Source organism: Diabrotica virgifera, chromosome 10 (genome assembly GCF_917563875.1).
Source record: "Diabrotica virgifera virgifera chromosome 10, PGI_DIABVI_V3a".
NCBI lineage: Eukaryota > Metazoa > Arthropoda > Insecta > Coleoptera > Chrysomelidae > Diabrotica > Diabrotica virgifera.
In genome coordinates, this window is record NC_065452.1 from 93,066,414 (window position 1) to 93,092,935 (window position 26,522).

The window sequence follows — 26,522 nt, forward strand, 5'->3', positions numbered from 1 at the left end:
AACAATTATCGTCCGATTAGCTTACTGTCAGTAGTTGGTAAGGTCATGGAAGCCATTATTTCCGAGGAGATGACTAAATTCCTTCTCCAGGAACATGTCATTCCAACACAACAACATGGATTTGTGTCTGGCCGCTCTACTCTAACCAATCTCCTACATTGTGTTAACCACTGGACGCTATCCCTTAACAGTTCGCAGCCGGTCGACGTTGTTTATCTAGACTTCTCTAAAGCCTTTGACCGTGTCCCTAAGCGCAGACTTCTACATAAGCTAGAACATTTCGGAGTTCGCGGTACTTTACTTCGTTGGATAGATGATTTCCTGACAGATCGACATTACAAAGTTAGAGTTGGCGAATCTTTCTCACAGGACAGGTTAGTGGAAAATGGAGTGCCTCAGGGTTCTGTCCTCGGACCTCTGCTTTTTACGGTTTATACCAGCGATGTTCCTTATTATGTTTCCAGTAAAATATCGTTCTATGCTGATGACACAAAAATATATGCCAATCCTATGACAAACCAGTTAACCCTCCAAAGGGACTTGGACTCTATCTTTACTTGGTGTTCCCAATGGTTACTACCCTTAAACGCGGAAAAATGTGTAGTGCTTAGAATTGGTAAAAATAACCCACTTGTGCCGTATTTTGTTAACGGGCGACCATTAGATTCAGTATTCTCGTATAACGACCTTGGTGTTATCGTAAACAGCAGTCTAACGTGGTCCGACCACATTACTTCTATTTGTAAACGTGCGAACTCCAGACTATATCTTATTCGGAGGTGTTTTGCGAGAGTTTCAATGCAGTCATTCTGTAAACTTTACACTATTTACGTAAGACCGATTCTTGAATACGCTGGTCCAACGTGGCATCCTGATTTGGTTCGAGACAAAACATTGTTGGAAAACGTCCAAAGAAAAGCAACTCGAATTCCATTGGGACTGAGAAGACCCTCCTATGCAGAGAGACTTAGTATGGCCAATCTAACTTCCTTCGAACTTCGTCGACAACGTGGAGACTTAATAACCACTTTTAAAATATTAAAATTCAGTTTCGGAAATCTCGACGAAATGTTTACTATAAACCAAGATGAACGCCTCAGAGTTCACCAGTTCAAACTTAAAAAAGAGAACTTTTCTACGAGATCAAGGCAGAACTTCCTACCAAATAGAGTGTTCGAGAGTTGGAATAACCTTAGTGATAACATTGTCACGGCCCCCTCTACTAACACGTTTAAAAACAGACTTGACCGTTTCTTATTATAGCTGAACTATTTTATTTTTTTTATATAAACAAAAATTATATCTTTTTTTTTTGTTTTATATTGTATCTACTAGTAGGTTAGTTATGTAATTTCTTTGTTTTTGGGCATAATAGGGACTTGTCTCTCTGCCCTTGCTTATGTATAATAATAATAATAATAATAATTTGGCATACACGTAGCTAACATGTCAAACAAAACAAGTGATATTGTGCCAATGTCTGCTTTTACCCTGGGGGTGAGCTTCACTCCTTTTCGGGAGTGAAAAAAGAAACCTTTAAAATAAGTCCGGAAGTGGATAAACTGATTAATTCTAAGCAACTTTTGTTCTATACAGTTTTTTCACTAAGTCAATACTTTTCGAGTTATTTTTGTTTTTTTTTTTTGTAGAAAAATGAACATATTCACTCGAAAATAACTCGAAAAGTATTGACTTGGTGAAAAAACTGTATAAAACCAAAGTTGTTTAGAATTAATCAGTTTATCCAATTCCGGACTTATTTTAAAGGTTTCTTATTTCACTCCCGAAACGGGGTGAAACTCACCCCCAGGGTAAAAGCACACATCGGCACAATATCACTTGTTTTGTTTGACATGTTAGCTACGTGCATGCCAAATTTCATGTCATTCCAGGTGGTTTTTTAAAATTTAGAGCAAAAACCGTGAGTAAACGTAGTATAAACCATTATTTTTGCAATAATTTATTAATAACAAAGTCTGAACGTGGTTTAAGCTATCACGACTAGTGACAATCGATTTTGCGTATAAAAATACTATAAAAAAGACTACAAATTTGCAGTAGATAACGCATTTCGAGCTTTTCGGCAAATAAACAATTATTTTGTTATTAACAAAATAAGAACACATTTTGAGTAATCGCGACTAGTCGCATTCGATTCAGCGAACAAAAATACACCAGAGAAGACCTTAACACTGTCAATTTATTTACAGGGCTTCTAATAATTCCTGAAAAACACCTAATTTTACCATAATTTGTTAATAACAGTTAAACGCACCACATTTGGGCTTCCAGACCACTTCCATTGAATTCAGAGACCCAAGAAACCTATAATACCACCATCAAATCGCGGCGACCTAAAAGTGCCCACGGGACCCCCTATATTGCGACTAGGCTAATACTACAGCTGACCCTTAAAGGCAAAATTGAGTGCCGTAGAAGTGTAGGAAGAAAGCAAGATCCAGGACAATTATTTCATCTTGCAAAAGATCTAGAAGCCTTCGCAATGGTGATCGCCAACGTCGGATATTTCTGATATGGCACGTGAAGCAGAACTTATTTTAAATTCACACAAATCTAAATGCTTCGTCTTCTTCTTCTTCTTCTTCTTGTAGGACATACTCTTGTTTGTTCTATCGTCCCAGATCGTCATCCATTTCTTCGGGGTCTTCCTATTTGTCTTTTTGTATGGGGTGTAAGTGTTTTTTCCAATTTTGCAATTTTTCTTGTCGACATAATATCTTCATTTGCGGCATCGTGCTTTCTGTAGTTTTCATCAATCTTTTATAAGTGACGTTTCAGCGTTTGTGTCCGGTGCGTATGTTTTTCTCTCTTCTTTTTCTTCAGCCTGTTTGCATCCACTCCTGGACAAAGGCCTCCCCATGAGTTCTCCACTCTTCTCTTTTTTGTGCTATTTGGTGCCAGTTTCTTCCCATTTTTGCTTTGATGTCGTCTAGCCATCGTTTTTGTGGTCTTCCCCTACTACGACTGTGCTCGCGTGGTCTCCAATGTACAATGTTTCTCGTTCACCTGTCGTTGTTTTGCCGTGCGACGTGTCCTACCCAGTTCCATTTCATTTGCGCAATTCTTCCAATTACATCTTCCACCTTCGTCCTTCTTCGCACTTCCTCATTTCGTATATGTTCCCTCAAAAATACTCCTAACATAGCTCGTTCGATCACCCTCTGTGTCGTTCTCAATCTATTGGGTGATATCTCTGTAAAGTGTCATGGTCTCCATTCCATAAGTCATAACTGGTAGAATAAAACTGTTGAATACCCTTTTCTTTAGATTTATTGGTATTTTTTGTTTTTCAACACATCACTGAGTCTTTCTACTGCTGTCCAAGTCATTCGGAGTCTTCTAGTTATCTCTGCCGTTTGATTCTGTTTGCCTAGCTTGATCGTGTGACCTAGGTATATAAACTATTCGACACTTTCGATCTCACTTCTATCTAAGTCGATTGTGATATCTTGATTTGTCATCACTTTTGTTTTATTTAAATTCATTTTTAAACCGACTTTCACAGATTCTTGTTTAAGCTCTTTTAGCATGATCTTCTGTATTGTTGCTTATAAGTGATCTTCTGTATTGGTGCGTATGTTAGAATTGCGAAAAGCAGATAGTTTGCTCTCTACGCTCCTATTATTTATTCCTCTGTAGATCTCTCAAGTATCCCGATATTCTGGCTGCCTTGACTTGTTTTTTATACTTCTTCTGCAATAGGTCTATCATCTTCTCCTTTAAATGCCGTCTCTTTTAAGAAGGTTGGCTACCATTACGACTACCACCTTTGATACTGCTGCTCTAAACACTTTTAATATTATACCATTGTCTCAAATTGCTTAGCCAGAATATACGTATCGGCCTATGTTTCATCTGCCTAGTATCTTTCCCTGTATAATGATCTGCAGCAACTCATATCTCTCACCTCTCATGACATGACTCAGGTACTACAATTTTCTTATTTTAATTGTAATAAAATTTAAAAAATATATCTACATATATTTCAAGATAGTTGAAATGCGTGACTTGTTTTATTATATTTTCGTTAATGATTAGTTTATGGGCTCTTGGCTATAATCATTGACTGGCTCTTTTCGTGGGATATTAACATGTTTAACTTATTTACCGTTATTTTGAATCTGTAAAGTAGGCATTTGAAGTCATCTTCATTTTCTGCAGTGATTATTGAATCATCCACATAGCATAGGAGATTCAAAGGTCGGTTTCCAGTTTTCTACCAATGTTGGTTTCATTGACGCTTTATATTACTGATTCCTGCCGATACGCTTAATTTTGTGGTCAGTCATTGGTTCGTTTTTATTCTTACTTTATTGTCTGTTAAGTTTCTTGAAATATATAACAAATTTCTTAAAAAACAAATCATCTTTGGTGCTACGACTCAAGTTGACTCTCTACCTTCCTAAACTCATTCCTCCATTCCATTTTGTTCATTGCAACTTAATGCCAGTTGAGAACACAAACCTTCAAATTATCCTGATCTACACCGTTCCATGATCTGAACCTTAATCTACCTCTTCGTGTAGTTCTCTCGGGTTTCGCCAATCGAAATAGTCGCTATGTAGGGTAGCTTTCTCTTGCTCTGGCTAGATGTCCTACCCACTGAATGCGTCTAATTTTTATTGCTGTGACTAGGTATATCTTTCACCTGAGGTATTTCTTTTTACATATAGTTCACAGTTATATCAGCGATGCCATCATCATTCGCATTTATTCATCCTATTTTTTGAAGTGAAAACTTCTTTAGGGACGTTGTGCACTTTTTGGATGGGGAAAAAGTATTAAATTAGCGACGGTCATCGCTTCGGCGAGATAAATTTTTGAAGTGAAAACTTCTTTAGGGACGTTGTGCACTTTTTGGTTGGGGAAAAAGTATTAAATTAGGGACCGTCAAGGCTCCGGCGAAATAAATTTTTGAAGTGAAAACTTCTTTAGGGATGTTGTGCACTTTTTGGATGGGGAAAAACTTTGAATTTGCGACCGTCATCACTTCGCCGAAATAAATTTTGTACGTACATATATATATATATATATATATATATATATATATATATATATATATATATATATATTATGTGTATGTATACATAAATAGCATAGGACGTATACGCACGCGTATATATATAGGTATAGCACTTCTTTTTGGATTGGGTAAAAACCATTGAGCTCGCGATCATCGTCACCGCTACGGCTAGATATTAGTAATTTATATACTATAAGTTGAATTGTGTATAAATTCGACCGAAGTTATAAAGCTTAGAAGAGTGATAGAGTGTGTACACGAAGGCGCTTGATTCGCAAGAAGTTTTCACTTCTGTCGGCACTCCCACGAGTGCCCTAAGAAATTTTTGTTTAAGTGAATTAATAGTCTGTTTTTATCTGAGTTAATCCATACTCACGTCATTTTGGGAAAGTTATTCTTTGGTTTACCTCTTCCGATATTATATGTGTGGTGTTCACCATGATTTCCAGATAAAAGAGTTGGTCAGAAAACAGAACAGAGTATTCTTACTTCTTTGTTTCCCATTTTGTATCCTCTTCCTTTGTTGACACCCCTGAGTCCTGATCACTGATGAGTTCCTTTGTCTTATTCCGCTATCTATGTGTATAGGTTCTGTGAGTTGTCCATCTATTCTATTCTGTCTTTCAGTTTGTTGTTTTGGTAAATGTTTTCAATGTTTTTATGATATCTGGGAGGACTTCTCTATTATACGCAAGAGTGGTTACATCTTTAAGTCTTACTCTGTCAAATGCTTTCTTCAAGTTAATCAGAACAAGAATGCTGATGTTCCAGTACGAAAACCCAGTTGTTCATCTGCTAAACTTTTTTTAGTAGATGACCATTAAGTAGTATCTAAATGCAGTAATTAAAGCATTTCAAAGTTTTCTTGAGAACGACATTAAAAAGATAATTAGTTGATTGAAAAGGCATATAGCGGAAAGGAGTTTATAGCCCAGAAAACTGTAAACCTGAAGTCGACAACCTCCACTTTTATAACGAGCTTCAACAAAACAGTCGACGAAATACCAGCCAATGAGATAACATACATTTTAGGAGACATGAACGCAAGAGTCGGTAATATAATTTTACCAGGAATAAAGCAACGATTCAATGAAGACAACAAAAATGAAAATGGAGAACTATTTATTAACTTTTGCTCTCAGAACGAATTTCGAATAAACAATACGTTCTTCAGACACAAAGATCAAAAAAATATACATTCCAAAATACAAGAGGACACAGATCCGTTATTGATTCTATATTGACAAACAGAAACATCCACCACTCTCAAGTACTAGACATACGATGTTTAAGTGCAGCTAATATTGGAAGCGATCACAACCTAGTACTTGGAAAAATCAGAATAGAGCTACCAAGAAACAGGAAAGAAGACCCTGTTTAATGTGAGACAAGAATAAAGGTAGAACAGCTACGAGACTTGTCAACACGAGATCTATACCAGAAAAGACTGCAAAAAGTACTGAATGAAAACTACATTACACCGGATGAATACATAGAAGAAAGTTGGAGGAAGATCAGAGATAATATCAAAATGGCAGCAACGGAAGCACTTGGAGAACGTAAGATAAGTAAACATATACGAAATAAAAGGAGAACTCCATGGTTATGTGAAGAAATAAAAATAAAATGCCAAGAAAAAAAGAAAATCTACCTAGAATACAAGTCCAAAAGAACGAGACAAACATATGAAGAATATAAAAGAGTACGAAATGAATTAAACTCAATAGTAAGGAGGAAGAAAACAGAACATTGGGAAGCATTTTCAAAAGAGATGGAGCACGACTTTTATGGGATGCAAAAGGAAATGTGGAAAATAATAAGAGGTCAAAGAGCCGACATGAGGGAATTGATAGAAGTAAAACATATTGATACAAATACATGGACAACTTACCTAAAAAACCTCTATCAAACAGCTAATCACAAAGAACTGGAAACACCAGGATTAGAATCGGATGAGAAAACAGAAATTAAAGAGGAAGATATAAAGAACGCCTTAAAAAAGATGAAAAATCGAAAAGCTCCTGGGAAAGATGGAATAGCTAATGAACTTTTAAAATACGGAGGAGATAAGACTTCACAAAGAACTGAATATCCTTATAAGTAAAATAATAAATGCAGGAAGAATTCCAGAGGAATGGAGAACCACTCAAATGATAGCATTATTTAAGAAAGGTGATAGGGCAGACCCAAGTAACTATAGAGGGATAAATTTACTGAGCACTATACTGAAACTCACAACAAAAATACTTATGGAGAAAATAATGGCGTGCATAAATATATCGGATGAATAACAAGGATTTAGAAGTGGAAGATCATGTAACGATGCAGTTTTTGTGATAAGGCAAATAGCGGAGAAATCAATAGAATATAACAAACCAGCCGTTTTCTGTTTCATAGACCTAGAGAAAGCGTTTGATAGAATAGAATATCCAATTAAAATATGTGATACACCTACTATATGACAAAAATTTACCACAGGATATCATAAAACTGATAGGAAACATATATGTAAGAAATAAAATAGAAATGAAGTCAATGGAATAATAAGGGAACCCATAGAAACAAACACAGGAATCAGGCAAGGAGATTCACTAAGCCCTCTACTATTTAACATAATCATGGATGCAATAATAAAACAAGTGAAGAAAAAAAAGAGGGTAAAAAATGGGCAATAGAGAGATAAAAATACTCTGTTACGCTGATGACACCGTGTTAGTACCAGAGTGCGAAGACTACCTACGAAGATTATTGCACGAGTTCAACATTAACGCAAAAGAAATGAATATGAAAATATCAGCCCAAAAAACAAAAAGGTTAGTAATTGCCAAAGAACCAATAAGATGCAAATTGGAGTTAGACAATCAAATTATACAACAAGTAATGACTTTCAAATATCTGGGAACTAATCTATCAGCCGACAACAATATCGAAGAAGAGGTAAAAGACCAAATAATTAAAGCCAGTAGAACGGCCGCATGCCTAAACGACACAATTTGGAAAAAACACTTAAGATTGGAAACAAAGGCCCGAATATAAGTCAGTTATTAGGCCAGTTATGACTTACACGGCCGAAACAAGACCAGGTACAAGCAAAACACGAAGACATCTGGAAACCAACGAAATGAAGATCTTAAGAAGGATTGCTGGAAAAGGACTACAGGATAGGGTAAGAAGTGAGGAAATTAGACGCATATGTGGGGTAGACATTATAAATACCTGGGTAAAGAACAGAAAAGAAGAGTGGAATGAGCACATAAGCAGGATGTCTGAATCAAGGATAATAAGAATAGCCAGGAACAAGTCACCGTTAGGCAGGAGAAGTATAGGACGCCCAAGGAAAAGATGGAATGACAACTTAGGGGCAGAATGAAAGGCACCGTTGAAGAAAAACAGGCAGTACTGCCTACATAAAAGAAGAAGAAGAAGAAGAAGAAGAAGAAGAAGAAGAAGAAGAAGAAGAAGAAGAAAAGGCATATCATATTTACATTTACTCTATACGAATTGATGGAAAAACTATTATACAAATCTTAAGGTAATAAAAAATAGATAAAATAATTCCATCTTGAATAGTATTTATTTATTCTACTACTACTTAACAGTTTATCTAAAGCATCTCATGTGAATTTCCATTTCACTCAACAATGTCATAAATCTTTCAGCACTGCCAATAAGAAGCATTAGAGAAATGATCGTTGATATTAATAAGTATAAATATTTTTAAACCGTGTTTATCATAAATAAGTTAAACATTCACAGCCATTCTTTTTGTAGATAAATATTCGCAGTTGAAATATGCGAAAGCTTGTTTTTTAAAGTACAACATTGAGAAGCGGAGCCAAAAAGTGAATCTCTTCACACAAAAACATTTTTTTACGTTAAAAAAATGCATTAGGTCGATGGCTTTATTCTTTTTAAAATATCTTTTACTTTTAGTAACCTAATAATTGGAAAAATGTGAATTTATTTTCTTCTTCTCATATTAATTTGCCGTCTTAGGCGTGGGATTGGGATTCCGTTTCTTCCTTGACCCATTTGTCCATGCATTTATATTTTTAATCATCGTCTTTAATTCTTCAATAGTTTTCCCTGTATTCCTTACTATTTCTTCGATCTGACATATCCATTGCCTTCTGGGTCTTTCCCTTCTCCTTTTCTTCTACTTCCCAATTCTAATGTGTCCGAACCAGTATATTCATTTTCTTCTGTTTATTGTACTCACTAATAAGTTTCTACTTTGTCATTTGTCTGATATCTTATTTCTTATCGTGTCCTTTTTTGTCTTTACTCACATTTTTCTCAAATCTTTCATTTCGATTGCGATGATTTTTTATTCATGATGTTTCTGGATTTTCCAATTTTCGCTTGCGAATGTTGTTATTGGTACTGTTGTATTGTGTCTTATTGTTAATTTTTCTCTTGGCTTCCACTTTTACATCTTTGTGTCTCTTCTTCTTCTTTAAGTTTCATCTTCTATTGAAGGTTGGAAATCATCATGGCAATGCGGACCCTGTTGACTGCCGCGCTAAATAGCTCTGAACTACTTCATTCGTACCATTCCCGTAAGTTCTTAAGCCAGGATGTTCTTCGTCTTCCCACATTTCGCTTTCCTCGGATTTTGCCTTGCATAATAAGCTGTAATAATAAGTATTTTTGCCCTCTCATCACATGTCCCAAGTACACAAGTTTTCGTTTTTTGATAGTTAGTATTATTTCCGGTTGATTTCCTATCCTTCTAGTTACTTCCACGTTTGACATTCTTTGAATCCATGATATTCGTAGGATTCTTGTGTAACACCAAAATTCAAAGGCGGCCAACTTTCAAATGGAGTTGTTTCAATGTTCACGCTTCCAAGCCATAAAGAATAGTAGAGAACACGTAACATCGAAGCATCCTTAGGCGTAGTTCTAATCTTACATTCCGACAACAAAGAAACTTTTTAAGTTTAATTGTGTACCAGTATTCTTTTATTAATTGTGCAGTATAATCTTATTATGTATTTCTTTTATTTGTTATTTCCTCGTTTATTTTATCATCATCAGCCCCAATGGTGTCCAGATATTCGTACTATGTTATTTTTTCTATTGTTCCATTACATATATCTCTTTACTGTTGTTATCTACCTTTCGATTAACTATCATCGTTTTTGTTTTATTTATATTCACCTCCATTTTCATTTTTAGTATTTCTTCAGTCCACGAATTCACCAGCTTTTGCATTTTATTTTTGTTTTGTTCGCTACCATTACAATATCATTTGCGTAGAGTAAACTCTGTAATTTTACTGGTTCCAAGTGCCTGCCTCCAATTATTGTATTAGGGCGTTTTTTAATTTTAAAGTTCTTTATAATCCTGTCCATTATGACGAACAACTGGGCTTAAACCATCTTCCTGTTTTATTCCTTTGCTAATTTTGAATTAGTTGGATTTTTGGCCTCCCACTTGTACTTTTCTTCTAACTGTCTGTATGTATTTTCTATAAGTGTAATTAAAGTTGTAGGCAACTCTAGTTGCTCCAGACATTCCCATATTTTTATGACTCCTTTCTGGCTCAATTTTGTCCTACTTTTCTGCTTTGATTCTATTTACGGTTTCGTTTATTTTCTCTCTTGTTATCTCCAGTAAGCTTTCCACTACATCTTCTTCCTCTAAGTATTCTTCTGCCAGTTCGCCCTCAAATATTTCTGTATAATTTTCTTTCCAAGTTTCTAATATTTCTATTTTCTTCGATTTTAATTGATTGTTTTTGTATTTTATTACTCTGCTTTTGTATTTATTTTCCTTTGTTGCCATTTAATCTCTTTATGTGAGCCCAAAATTGTCTCGTATTTATGTTTTATCTTTCGTTAAAGGCACCTCCAAATTTTATAGCTTTCCCTTTTTGCCATTTTGACTGCTCTTTTTGCTGATTCCCTTTGTAATATATTCCTTCTTATCGCTTTCTATGACTGTTGTGTTGTATTTCTTCCAGGCAGTTTTTTTTCTTGATTACTGTTTTGCCTTAGTGGTTCTTACTTACATTTTATAATGTTCTATATTTTTGTGTAAGTTACTCACTATCCTTTAACTTTATTGGTTTTTTAATTAATTCGCACATATTGTAATTACCTTCAGACATAAAATTAATTGATAATATATGTAATACATTGTTTTAATTTGCAATATTTTATTTCTACATCAATCTAACAAGATCAGTGTATGGCCGGCTATAGAAATTAATTATTTTTTTGAAAGTTTTACGTCTTTTCAATAAATTTATATTATAGGTTAGAAAAAGAATAAAATTATTTATAATTGCATTTTAAACATAAATTTTACTATAATTAAAGTACTAAGTGTAATGATTTTGATAATTTATTGTGTTTTCCAAGTTATTCGTTAGGTACCTATGATACACACCACAATATTATTACTTAAAGGTTACCACACCGAAATCTGAATTGGAAATCGAAGCATCCAATAAAATGTATTTTTTTATCATAATTCATTGTGGTTTATTCCCATATATAAAATATTCATTAAAACATTTTCTATATTTATAATATGGAATATTTTTATATAAAATATATAAAAATATTCTACAAGAAAATATGTAGTTTCAGAACCGTATTGATACAAAATCTAGTTTCTTTAACAAAAACAGTTGTCGATAGTACATTTGCAGTTAAAAGGAGGATTATAATTGATCATATCATGATCATAATATAATGTGTGATTATACATACAGTAACCGCCACGCTATTAGATACATGGGTAGGTACCTAATTGCTATTCATATGGGCTAATCCGGTCCATTCTCAGATGTGACTTTCATCTCTGTCATGTTACTGTCAATAAACTATTCAAAATAATTGTTTTCCATACAACAAATACATTAATTAATAGTATTGTTACTCTGCTTTAAAATAACTTTATACTAACACCAAGAATATTACAATACTTTAAAAGTTTTATAACTTTAACAAAATGACGACAAGTGTCAAATACAGCTGATGTATTAATTGTCAACTTTCTATGTTATTATTCAGTTTCTATACATTTACTGACGTTCTTAACGTCACTAGATATAACAGACTAAATAAACATTGCAACAAGTGAAGGGTCCAGGACTGTAATATATCAATGTTCCTAGTAGGATGTGGGTTACTGTATATATGATCATGATGTTCAAAAATGTTGTTAACCTAGCTTGTCAATTCCTACTCTTTTCTTATAATAGCTTTTTATGGTGTAAGTTCTCCTTTTGCAAAGTCTAATATTTAAAATATAAATATACTTAATAAAATTTATAAAAAAATACCAGTACACAAAAAAATTCTGAAGCCGAAACAATTTTCAAAGTACTCGAGCCCAATGTGCTTAAAAATTGTCTTTAGACAATGTTTTCTTGGATAAACACCCCAAAAGAACCAACTTGGGAAGAACTAGCTACACTTTATGTGGATGATTATTTAAAGACCGTGACCCATTCGATCTACGACAAAGCTGAAAAAGTTATTGTACTCAGGAACGTACCATCGGTTCCAGTGGGAGGAAAGGGATTTGGAGTTGACTTCGAACCTCTGACTTTCCTGTCCCAATTTTATGTCCAGTGTCATAAAGGTAAACATTAAATAGACTGGTTTCATTTTCATGTAGTACTTACTTCTGTGCTTACTGTTAAATATTTTATCTTAAAAAAAAAGACAGTTTAAGCTTTAATTTCGATATAGAGAACAGCATCATTCGCATATACACATTTCATATTTTTGGTCTCCTCAGAGCAGCTCGTGGTGTGCTTTCTGCTCTCTGTATCGAAACCAAATCTTTCTGTCGTGGTTAGCAAATTTTACAATAGAGGAAACAGCGACATCTATTACAAACGCTCGAAATCCAAATATCCGGATATCCAAATATTTGTTGCGTTTGAAGTCAATTCTGGTCACAGACTAAATCCATGCTTTCTCTACTTTGCAAAGCAAACAGACGGTAAATGAATAGACGCGAGAAATCGAAAACATGCATTTCATAGCACCTCAATCTATCTTAACAAAACTCTAACAAATTTGATTCCTTTTACTCAATTTTGTGAGTTAACGAAAGTAAAGAAAGACATTTAAAGATTCAATTTGGATACAGAGACTACCACCATTGGCTTATGCGCATTTTATCCTTTTGGACTCCTCATAGACAAAAGGAACTTACGAATAATAACAAACCTTTACTGGAATCAAAGAGCACAAATTGTAATAAATAACGAACCCAGTCCAGAATTATGTCTCCATTACTATTTAATGTATTTAGTGAAGCCATTTTTGAAGAAGAATTACTATCTCAAAGTGAAGGAATAATAATTAACGAAAGAGCGATTAAAACTACAATAGATGTTGATGAAACTGTGATTATGGCAAGCTCTGCTGAATACCTCCAATTACTTCTAAACAAAACAAACAGTTTCTGTGAAAAATATGGACTAAAAATGAATTTAAAAAGACCAAATACATGATAATAACATAGAAAACAAGTATATAAACAAACATACATTTGGGAAGTGTACCGATAGAAAAGGTCGATAAATACAAATACCTGTGAACCTGGATTTCAGACAATAATGATCAAACAACAGAAATAAGAGCCAGGATAGAAATAGCAAGAAATGCGTTTGTAAAAATGAAAACAATTCTCTGCAACAAAGACATTTTTTAATTATCTGCAAAAGATAATTATCTGCAATAATGCCCTTAGTTTAGCATTGAGAGTAAGTGCTCTGAGATGCTACGTGTTTTCAATACTGCAATATGGACTTAAAAGCTGGATATTGAAGTAAGATATAAATAAACTACAGTTCTTTGAAATGTGGTGTTACAGGAGGATGCTTAGAATAGCATGGACACAGAAGAAAACTAACATGGAAGTATTTCGAGAAATGGGCAAAGAATACGAAATAATAAACACAATAAAAATAAGAAAGTTACAATATCTGGGACACGTAATGAGGGGACAGCGATATGACATGCTAAGACTGATAATACAGAAAAAGATAAGAGGAGGAAAAAGTAAAGGAAGAAGGAGGGTGTCCTGGTTGAAGAATTTAAGCGAATGGTTTAAATACAGTTCTATAGAACTCTTCAGAGCAGCGGTAGATCGACTAAAGATAGTCATGATGATATTCAATCTTCCATTGGGAGACGGCACTTGAAGAAAAAGAAGGACTCCTCATAGCGACTGGTGGTATGCTCTCTGAATCGAAACCACATCTTTCTCTGGCATGTTGCAAATTATTAAAAATAATTTTGCTTTCGGCACAGATCGAAATAATGGTCGAACGATCCAAATCGTTAACCCAGATCGACCCGTGAAAACGCGCCTTTTGGAATCAAATTCGTTGGAGCTTTACCTAGTAGTCTAAGAGCTAGTGAACCCTCCGAGTAACGGTCTTCCTGTAAGGCTAGAAATTTGTATAGCGATAATTCATAGCACACCAAGGCTAAAAACCATGACTTGGCAGGCATTAGCCCTGCGCGTGTATCTGCCAGGTGAATCGAAAAGTGCATAGTTTAGGGGGTAAAATAAACTTTGTCCTGTAAAGTTTAAATTTAAGTATGTGTTCGAGTAAGCCATTTAGAAGAAATGTGTACAATGACAGGCGATTCTGAACAGCATAAGACGTTGCCAGACGAGGGGAAAGATTAGGGTTTTTTTCTAAAATTATTTTTTTTTGCATCGAACAAAGTTTTTTAGGTTTTTTGAGTCATTCTAAACAGAAATGGCCTTTAGTGACTTTTCTCTTAGGTTAATAGTTTTTGACATAATATTAACGATTAAAAATTGCGAAATCGGCCATTTTTAACCCTGAATCGGATATTTAACTGAAAATTTCAATGTTGCTAAGGTAGGTAGATATTCTTTAAACATCGATTGATGAAATCCCGAAGAGTTTTTAGCAATACAATATCGAAAACCCCTTTGTTTTTTTAATTGCTAATTAAGCGAGCGCGACACTGTAGTACAACTGAGGACGTCTGAGTTTGCATAAATTCATTATCTCGAGAATGGGCAAATTTGAAGAGACATCCTCAGACAGGTCGATTTTTATTTTTAAATTAGAACTTTTTGGCATATATATAATACTACTGACGTCATCCATCTGGGCGTGATGACGTAAACTATGATTTTTTTAAATGAGAGTAGGGGTTGAGTGATAGCTCATTTGAAAAGTTAATATAAACATTAACATCATTATTTATACAGGGTGTACAATAAATTTTTTTTATTAGATTAATTTACACAAAAAGAAGAAAAAATTTTTGAACACCCTGTATAAATAATGATGTTGTTTATATTACTGAATAGAGAATTAAATAACCTTTTAAATGAGCTATCAAACGACCCCTACTCATATTAAAAAAAATCATCGATTACGTCATCACTCCCAGATGGATAACGTTACTAGTATTATATAAAATATATGCCAAAAAGTCCTAATTTAAAAATAAAAATCTACCTGTCAGGATTTTTCTTCAAATTTGCCCATTCTTGAGATAATGAATTTATGCAAACTCAAACGTCCTCACTTCTACTACAGTGTCGCGCCCGCTTGATTAGCAATGAAAAAACAAAGGGGTTTTCGATATTGTATTGCAAAAAACTCTTCAGGATTTCATCAATCGATGTTTAAATAATATCTATCTACCTTGGCAACATTGAAATTTTCAGTTAATTGTCCGATTCAGGGTTAAAAATGGCCGATTTCGCAATTATTAAATTTTTAATCGCTTATATGTCAAAAACTATTAACCTACGAGAAAAGTTACTAAAGACCTTTTCGGTTTGGAATGATTAAAAAATCAAAAAAAACTTCAATGTTCAATGCAAAAAAATAATTTTATTAAAAAACCCTAATCTTTCCCCTCGCCTGGCAAGGTCATATGCTGTTCAGAATCGCCTCTCGTTGTACACATTTCTTCTAAATGACTTAAACTTAGACTCTCAAACACATACTTAAATTTAAACTTTACAGTAGAAAGTTTATTTTACCCCCTAAACTATGCACTTTTCGCCTCACCTGGTAGATACACAGTGCCGGATTAACCATTAGGCAAAGTAGGCAGTTGCCTAGGGGCCTCGGCCACAAAGGGGGCCTCGCAGGGACCAAAACTAAAAAAAAAAAATTAAAATTAAATAAAAATTTTTGAAATGTTGAAAAATTCAAATATCGGGCAATACCATAAAAGTGATGATGGGCCTATAAAACTACATTACAATGCATGTTTTTGTTCACATAGGAAGTCTATGTTGTGAGAATAAATCGCTAATGGTATATTATTAAATCGCTACCCTTTGGTAGAAGGAACAATAAGTACTACAGATAGAAATAAGAAAATAAAATTCGAAAGTGGAGCAGAAAAACTCAAGAAAAATCAGGAGAAACAAAAAGATCCTTAAGCAAGATCCAAAATAGAACCAAAACTTATTTAAACTCAGTTTCACACGGAAACCCATAGCTAGTGAAGATGCAACCAATGAAAATGCACTGATGAAATAGAAATAACTGAGGGAAACATAGCTTCCGTAATTGAAGCAGATGAAAAAACAGGTAACGACAGTTCTATTCCAGTTTAAGAAGTTAAATAACCAGAAACCGAAGATAAGCTAGAAATTGAAGTTAAAGATAAATCGAGTCCTAAATGCGGAAAACGACATCGGATTACGGAATACAATAACTGAAGAAGTATGGAAGTTTTGGATTGGGAAAAGTCTTGAGAATGTAAAACCCTTGATGGAAGTTTTTCAGCATAAAAAAAGAAAGATTTCTACACAATCTATGGTTTTTCAAAAACATAGATATTAGTGGAACAAAAATTAAAAGAGATTGGGTAACGTATTCTCGTATTCTCTCTCAAATGGGATATCGTATTTTGGGTTCATTCAGTCCGTGTACAACTTTTTTTCAGCCTCTGCCCACCGTTGGGAAGTTATGACCAAATGCCTAAATGAAACTCCACTAGCGATCTTATTCGCCACGAGCTAGTCCTTAAAAGAACAAGCAGCACAAGATGGACTGCAAGGGGACATGCAACAAGACCTTTGTCTAAAGGTTACAACGCTTTTAAATCTGCTCTTCATACCCTTGCTGAAGACACAAATCAGAAAGCTAAAACAGTTCATGAGGTTAAGTGTTTGTTGAAAGAAATGTCAATGTCAAAAAAAAGAAACATTCATAATGAATGAGTTTTGGGCAACAATTTTAGAACGCATTAACGCTCTCAGTAAATCATTATAGAGAGAAGAGGTTAAACTTTAAACTGCAGTTCAACTTCTAAATTCACTTTTGGAGTTCTTAAAATCCCAAAGAAATATTTTTGCTTACTACGAGCAGAAGAACTGCGATCTACAATACTCTGAATATTCCGACGCGAGTAAACGAAAGCGAGCAAAAAAACTACATTTTGATGATGCTAATTCCAATAAACTTTTTATACAGGGTGGTCAAAAGTTAAAGGTTAAAACGCATCTACCAATGTTCGATAAGCTAATTACTGAGTCGTCGGTTGACAGTGCAGTGTATACGGGTCAGTGTACTCAGTATTTGGTATTTTGTGTGTTTTTTCCAAAGTTGAATGATACTCAAATAAAGGAGTGTGCTTTAAAACTACATGAAAACTATCCTGATGATATTGAATCTGAACTTGAAGATGAACTAGAGCAGTTCAAATATTTTATAGACCAGCTTCAAGACTTGCAGGGAAAACAATTTATTTCTGCTTCACAGTCATTTTGGGTTATTTCGCAACAGGCGAACGGACATTTTCAAAAATGAAAATTATTAAAAACCGAGAAAACCTAGGTTTTTAAGGGGCCTCATAGCTTGGGTTGCCTAGGGGTCTCAAGATTCTTAATCCGGGACTGTAGATACACGTGCAGGGCTGATGCGTGCCAGGTCATGGTTTTTAGCCTTAGTGTGCTATGAATTATCACTATACAAATTTCTAGCCTTACATGAAGACCGTTACTCGGAGGGTTCACTAGCTCTTAGACTTAGACTATAGATAAATTGACAAACGCAAGACATCTTTGGATCTCTGGATCTTTGGATTTCATTTGTTTATTTTATGTTTAATTGATTTATAATTCTTCTCTAAGTCAAAACCTTCAATACCAAAGCACTCCGTTAAGCATTAGAGTTATAAAATATAAACAGAATATAGAAATCAAACGATGCAAATAAGTTAAATTGTTTGGCTCAGTTAAATTGTTTGTGAAGATTTTTGTGTCCATTTACAAAACGAATTAATAATTGTAACTAATTTTTGGATTTTTTTTTAGCCGAAATAAAGATGCCCAGCGGAAACATTGACAAACCAATTATCGAAGACAATCGTGATGGTACTGTAACAATTAAATACGATCCTCGTGAAGAAGGTAAGAAAAATTAACATATTTTCTGTTTTATCAAGCAAATATTTACTTTAAGTATTTATTTTCATCTTATATTCATCAGTAAAATTAAATCTGTTAGTCCCAGGATTGTGGTTGAATTATAAACAACTATTTCAATACAAAGCATTAAAATTACTTTTTTTCTTCTTAAAGTGCCTTATCGTCAATGGACATTGGCTACTACAATAATGGCAATCTCTTCTCTGTCTTCAGCTGTTCTTATTATCAAAATTTAGTCCTGTCCATTGCCGAATATTTCTTAGCCACGATAGACTTTCACTATTTTTGACTATTAGTTTAATATATTGGTATGGTTTGTTTAGCAGTAAATGGTTGACTTCAATTAGTGCGGTCGTAAATATTATTAAATTTATCTGACCTGGCCCATTGTTAAGACCCACCCGGAGCGATAAGCAACCGAGGTAGACAGAGTTGGTCTTTTGACAATTAACACTGACTAGACGGTACCCCTATAATAAAGCAAAGAATCCACAAAATTTACAATAATTACGACGACAAAAACAAAAAACCGGATGTAAAATATTTTTCTTTGCCTTATATACCCGAAATTAATGTTTTGAAATGAGTTTTAAAATAAATTAAATATATTTTAATTGCTAAGATTATAGAAAAACAAACATTCAAACATATTTAAATTTTACCGAAGCCGGCCCTTTTATACTATTGAAGTGCCAGTACAAGTATTGACCATTGAAGTCAACCATTTACTGCTAAACCTACCATACTTATTATTTCTCAGTACTTACATGGCGTAGGTATGATGCTTTTCTAAGTTTCACTGTGTTGAAAAGTTCTCGTCACTTGCCTACTGTATTCAGCATTTCTTCATCTGAGGTATGCGGTGCACATAAAATCTTGATTATTCTCTAGGATATCCACATTTGAAAGACCTCCAATTAATTTACGGTTGATGTTGAGGATCCACGTTTTAACTACATAGAGAAGAGTCGATCAGACGTAGCATTTTGATAAACACAGTCGAATTTCGAGTTTTATTCGAGAATCACAGCAGTTTTTTGATTTCTTCGAAAGATTTTCTGGCCTGTTCAATTTTAGATCTTATATCTAGATCAGAATTTAGGCGCTGCTATCAATCCAACATCCAACATCCCAGGTACTTACTTGAACTTGTTGACCTGTTCTAAAATGTGCCATTCTGTTGTGCAAGGTTGAGGTACATTTTGGTTTTTTCGGATTGACGAAAATCAGAATTGACGAAATTTCGGATTAATCAGTTTGGTTTTCTTTTATATTCATACCAAAATGCTCACAGATCGAGTTGCTAATGCTGTTGATATTTACGCCATTCACTTTGACTCCATCCTTGGAATCCTCCAGTGCCCCATTAAATAGAAATTTGGAATAAAGATTAAATGGCAGGGGTATCAAAATACATCCGTGTCTACCTCCTGTCCTAATTGCTACTTCTATGAACGTGGAATCATGGATCTTAACTCTTGCGTTTTCGTTCCAGTTTAAGTTTTTTAGTAGTTTGATATGTTAGTCTAAACCGACTTCTTCCAAACATTCTAATAGTAGGTCCTGTCTTACTCTATCAAATACTTTTTCGAAGTCTCTCTTTAATCCTGACCCCCCGGAGGGAGTCTAGTGGTCGACGTGATGTCATGTATTGTCCGTCTCCAAAGGTCTGTCTCTGGTCATTTCTTTTAACTCATGCATAGATCTTTTGCATATTCCCGTAATTTGATCGATCCATCTTGTTGGGGATCTTCCTCGTGATTTTCGGCCTTCCACCTTTCCTTGTATAATGAGTCTTTCCATGTTTTCTGTGTTGGCTCTCATAACATGTCCAAAGTATTTTAATTGTTGGAGATGGACTTTACTGGAGAGTCGTTGGCTAACTTTTAGCTCTCTTAAAATTGAATTATTTGTTCTATGGTCGGTCCAAGGAATTCGTAGCATTCGTCTCTAACAGAACGTTTCAGTGGCGTCTATCTTTCTTCTTTCCGAATTTCTGAGGGTCCAAGATTCACATCCGTAGGTCAGTATTACGATAATCTATAAAGCATATGCACAGTGGAATATTGAATTCCCTAGATTTTTCGATTATCTGTCTTATATTCAACAGGTGTTCTAGGGTACCTCTACCTTTGGTAAATCCAGTTTGCTCTTGTGGAATTTCTCTTTGAAGGAATGATTTTATAACTGTCGCATTTATGGAAGCTGCCTTTTTTATGAATTGTCGATTTTGTCCAGTCTTCAGGCCATTGTTTAGAATGCCATATTTGGTTACAGAGTAGATGAAGTAATTTTACGCCAGTTTCTTCTGTGGCTTTGAGCAGTTCTGCTGTTATCATATCTGGACCTGGTGTTTTTTGTTATATTTGAGCTTAATGGTAGCCAGTCTTACTTAATTTTCAGGTTTATCGGGTTCTACTTCTACCTCGTCAGAGATTTGGTTAACAGGTTCTTGGCGTTGATCATCTTTATATAGGTCCCTGCAATACGATCTCCATGTCTCTACTATATCTTCTCTGTTTGTTCTTAGAGTTCGAGTGTTTTCTTCAATGGCCCAAGTTCTGGCTTTGAAGTCTCTTGTTAAGTAGCGTATTTTTCTAAACAGATCTCTCGGCTAATTATTCTGATCATGTCTCTCAATTTCTTTGCATATACTTTGATAGTACAGTTCTTTATCTGCCTTGCTTCTTCGTTTTATTTCTTTATTGAGGTTTCTTAAACTAGCTTTTTCCCTTTCACTAGGCACACCATTTTGACAAAGATTTCTTTTAGTCTCAATGATTTGAAAGATTATATCTGTTATCCAGTGTTTCTTTTTTAAAAGTATATGAATCGTATAAATATATCTTTTTGTTAGTCTTAGAATTTTTGGGCCAGAACTAGTAAACTTCACAGGGCTTCTCTCGTTCCCATGCCGGCTCTCAATCCAAACTGTCATCTCCAATGATTGTTTCGCAATTTTTATTGTTCGGTTATGTATGAATTTTAATAGGACTTTTACTGCATGCAAGAGGCTTATCAGACGGAACTCCTTGCAGTGTTGTGTTTTTGGCTTTTTCGGTAGTGGGATGAACATTGATTCTATCCAGTCTTGGGGTATTTTTCCTATATTATGAATGCGATTGACAAGGACAAATATTTCTATGTTTTCTTCGCTGATTAATTTAAACTTTTCTGAGTATATTCCATCTGGACCTGGGCTCTATTTGTTTTTAGTTTATTAACGGCATTTATAATTTAGGTTTTTAGAATTTCTGGTCCATTTTTGCTGTTATTCAATCTTCTTGGTTCTTCTCTTATGCCGATAAAAGTATTTTGATATAGTTTTCTCCTTCTGTCAGTTTATCCCCGGTTGATTCTAGCAGTTTCCATCCATGTTGAACATGGTGTGTAAGGTTATCTCTTGTTAGTCAATGTGAACTCTTAACTTTTTATGTACATTTAAAAAAAACGTTATATTTACATTACAAATGTCTTTTTCTCAAATTTTCAGGTGTTCACGAACTTGCTGTGAAATTCAATGGAGAACATGTACAAGGTTCTCCATACAAAATCCACGTAGACTCAATTAGTTCTGGTTACGTAACTGCTTACGGTCCCGGTCTTACCCATGGCGTTACTGGAGAACCCAGCAACTTCACTATTTCCACCAAAGGAGCCGGAGCTGGGGGCTTGTCGATGGCCGTAGAAGGTCCCAGTAAAGCTGAAATCAGTTGTCATGACAATAAAGATGGTACCGTGTCGGTATCGTACCTTCCCACAGCTCCTGGAGAGTACAAGATTTCAGTTAGATTTGGAGACAAACATATTAAAGGTAAGCAACTGTTTCTTTTAAAAAGCAAATAAAACTAGACGATTGCATTTCTTCTCAATCTCATCAGGAGCACTTGTTGTACCTCAAACTCAGATAAACTGCAATCGATTTAGCCGGTATAGTATCAAAACAGGCCTAAGTACGCTAGTTGCGACCTCTATATCAAGCAACCAAAGGTCAATAGACTTCTCTTTCGATGGTGACATGCTAAACTGCAAATCCAAGCTTACTGGAAGCTATTGGGTAATAATTTGACAATACATATTCAGTTTACTCTTGAAAAACACCATCTTTTGCACTCTTTACGTAGACAAAAGGCGTTTGAAATGAAAGTAGATGATTGTTCTTCTTCTCTATCCAATTTCCACCACTGGTCTACACGTGTTTCGAAGTATTGAACTCTCATAAGGAGCACTTGTGGTAATTTAAAAATGATTCCTATTAAAAATATCACATTGAGATATACAGGGTGGGGCATTAGTGTGATAAAGTCCAATTACTCGTTTGTCGTAAGAGATACGAAAAAAAAGTTATTTACATAAAAGTTGAGGCACGAACAGGGTCACCTGTATTGACAGGGTGACACAAACTTATGTTTTTTAAATGGAACACCCTGTATATTTTTGCATTTATGGATTTTCCACAATGTCTTCTCTTCTTTCTCAAAATATAGGGTTTTGTAATATTATACGAGACAGTTTAAAATATAATTACGTTTTATTGTTAATTTCGTAGCAATATTCACACCCTGTAGAATTGTGGTGATTTGACATCAAAGTTTCTATTTAAGGTCAAACGATTTTTAATATAGTCTACTATTGTTAAACATTAATAATATAGCGAAAAGTGTTATATTAATATACATGGTTGGTCAAAACTCGGAATGAGTATTTTCTGAGTTTTCTTAAATGGAACACCCTGTATTTTAGTATTCTAATGAAATTATATTTTATGGTACTTTTTTATTTCTTAAGCATTCCCTATACCTAAGTGCTTTAATTTTTGAGTTCTCCGTGATTCTTTAATCCAAACATTAATTGCAACAAAAATTACGTGAAATTATATTAGGTGGCTGTGCAAATATTCAATCAAAAATAATTTTTCGAAAAAAAAGTATATATAAATCTGGACTGATCCTTAATTTATTAATTTTGGATGAGATATCCAACTACCTACGTAGTTAAGATTTTTGGTACGTAAAATATAAATAAAACATACAAGATTCTACCTAGTTGGCTATGACAATAAATTTGCCAAAACATTTGACATTATGAGAAACTGATCAAAATGGTTTTTGTGCTAGAAGAGTATAACAAAAATTGTGCTACTAGCAACAAGAATTTTTCATCAGGAATTCCCTGATAGACGAAAACCAAGAAGAGAAACTTTTGAAAGTACACTAAAACGATTTCAACAGTCTACGTCTAGATAGTTAGAGTATAAGAACGTTCTTCCTAATATGCAGATTCTCAGTTATACTAATGATTACATTTATGCCCGGTTGCACCAACAGATCTTAAGCGTAAGTCGAGAATATCATAAGAATTAATATAGTATAATTATAATATATTACAATAAGAATACCATAATATAATAATAGATATAATTGATAATAAAGTAAGAATCTAAAATTATGGTGCAACGTAAGTGATACTCAAGGAGGCCCTATCTATAAGTAGAGCTTTAGCTAAGCTGGAACTTAAGATCTGTTGGTGCAACCAGGCATTAATTCATTTTATTCATTTACAATAGTTTTTATTCGATCAGATTTCTGATAATTTAAGTATCCAGTCCGTTGAGACCGTTTTAGTATACTTTCAAAAGTTTCTGTTTTTGGTTTTCGTTTATCAGGGAGTTGCTGATGAAAAATTCTTATTGCTAGTAGCACATTTTTGTTATACTTTCCTAGCATAAAAAATCATTTTAATCAGTTACTTATTAAAAAAATTAATATTAGTAATGGTAACAAAGCAACTGGAACTATAAAAATAGTATAACGTCAAATGTTTTAATAAATTTATTGTCATAGCCAACGAAGTAGAATCTTGTATGTTTTTATTCATATTTTACGCACCAACAATCTTAACTACGTAGGTATTTGGATATCTCATCCAATATTAATAAATTAGGTATCAGACTAGATTAATATCTACTTTTTTGAAAAATTATTTTTGATTGAATATTTGCACAGCCACGTAATAAAATTTCACGTAATTTTAGTTGTAATTTATGTTTGTATTAAAGAATCACGAATAACTCAAAAATTAAAGCACATAGGTATAGGAAATGCTTAAGAAATAAAAAAGCACCATAAAATATCATTTCTTATTTAATTAATTTTAATTAATTTTAATTTACTTATCCGACCAACACTGCATATTAATATTAAACTTTTCGCTATATTATTAATGTTAAACAATAGTAGACTATATTAAAAATCGTTTGACCATAAATAGAAACTTTGATGTTAAATCACTACAATTCTACAGGGTGTGAATATTGCTACGAAATTAACAATAAAACGTAATTATCTTTTAAACTACCTCGTATAATATTACAAAACCCTATATTTTGAGAAAGAAGACATCGAAGAGAATCCAAAAATGTAAAAATATGCAGGGTGTTCCATTTAAAAAAGCATAAGTTTGTATCACCCTGTCAATACGGGTGACCCTGTATATCTGAAAATAATTTTAGGTTATGGTCCTATCCGTGTCCCAACTTTTACCTAAATAACTTTTTTTGTATCTCTTACGACAAACGAGTAATTGGACTTTGTCACACTAATGCCCCACCCTGTATGTATGTGCCTGCATTTTTTATATTTTCTATCTAGACACTTTTATGCAATTCTCAGCATTACTTGCCAAAAAATTTGTGATCCATAAAATTGCCAATATTCCAATAACAAAAACTATCTATTCTAAAACCTTGTTTAGAGGATTAAAATTATACTTAACTTAACGACTTGTCTGTTACTTAGCCATTTTACATTTTTAATACATATTATGAGCTTTTAGACCTATTAGCACCCTTTTAGACTAAGACACTGCTGTCTGACACCGGTTTTCGCCGCCGGCAGCAAAGGATTGATTTAAATGAAAGACTACAGACGAGCCACTTTTGAGTGTCTGGCTGATTTTAGTGGCTCAACAATGCTTTGCTGCAATTGAACACCGGTGGCGGACACCGGTGTCAGACACCAGTGTCTTAGTCTGAAAGAGTACTTACTGTAATATTTACGTAAACTATTTTACAGGATCTCCATTCAATGCTAAAATCACCGGAGAAGGCAGAAAAAGGAACCAAATCTCTGTGGGTTCATGTAGCGAAGTATCCTTACCTGGTGGTAAAATCTCTGACGCAGATATCAGATCCCTTAACGCTTCCATTCAAGCACCTAGTGGTTTAGAAGAACCATGTTTCCTTAAGCGACTTCCCACGGGAAACATCGGCATATCATTTACCCCCAGAGAAATAGGAGAACACGTAGTAAGCGTAAAGAAAATGGGCAACCACATTACGAATTCCCCATTCAAAATTAATGTTTGTGAAAGAGAGGTAGGAGACGCCAGAAAAGTTAAAGTAACTGGTAGTGCCCTAAAAGATGGCAAAACTCATCAAGATAACACCTTTACCGTCGACACCAGGAACGCTGGTTTCGGTGGGTTATCACTATCAATTGAAGGACCTAGTAAAGCTGAAATACAATGTAATGATAACACAGATGGCACATTAAACATTTCATACAAACCGACTGAACCTGGATATTATATTGTAAATCTTAAATTCGCCGATCATCATTTGGATGGATCACCATTCACTGTTAAGGTAAGCAAACTCAATTTTCAATAGTCACTAGGTGAATTGCTTCATTATAACTTTTTTGTTATCTATTCTGTCCGTGAAATTCAGTTATCACCATTTATTTTTGTTACTTTAAAGTTCTCAAATTTTAATTGTCTAATTTTAATAATTATATTCGTCTTAAAATTAATCTGGTTAATTTCAAATTCTTTATAGTATTTATTAATATCGTTTTTAATTTTTGCCGCCTTGCTTCCTCAATTAGTACCTTTTCATATTATGATCTCAAACAAAGAGCTTAAGTATTTGATACTGGTAGCCATTTTATATGTATAGTATAAGTAAGAAATATAGTAGCACGGTCAGATTTGTAGGTTTTGGTAGTTCTGTTTAAGGTATAGTGCGGCGGCTATTTTTGTCTGATAATTAAATATATAATTA

The 26,522-nt window shown here is 34.1% G+C and overlaps 1 protein-coding gene across 7 annotated transcripts in view; it reads left to right on the plus strand.

Moving 5' to 3' along the window:
* LOC126893461 (filamin-A) overlaps nt 1-26,522 on the plus strand; it is a 510,728-nt gene that overhangs the window by 420,333 nt on the left and 63,873 nt on the right. For 5 of the 7 annotated variants that reach the window (XM_050663672.1, XM_050663673.1, XM_050663674.1 and 2 more), the window contains 3 exons: nt 18,347-18,442; nt 21,954-22,274; nt 25,534-26,105. In XM_050663672.1, coding sequence (XP_050519629.1) covers nt 18,347-18,442; nt 21,954-22,274; nt 25,534-26,105 — 989 coding nt within the window. Of the gene's footprint in view, nt 1-12,344; nt 12,644-18,346; nt 18,443-21,953; nt 22,275-25,533; nt 26,106-26,522 lie in introns of all 7 variants that reach the window. The other 2 variants (XM_050663675.1, XM_050663677.1) reach the window with 2 other exon arrangements.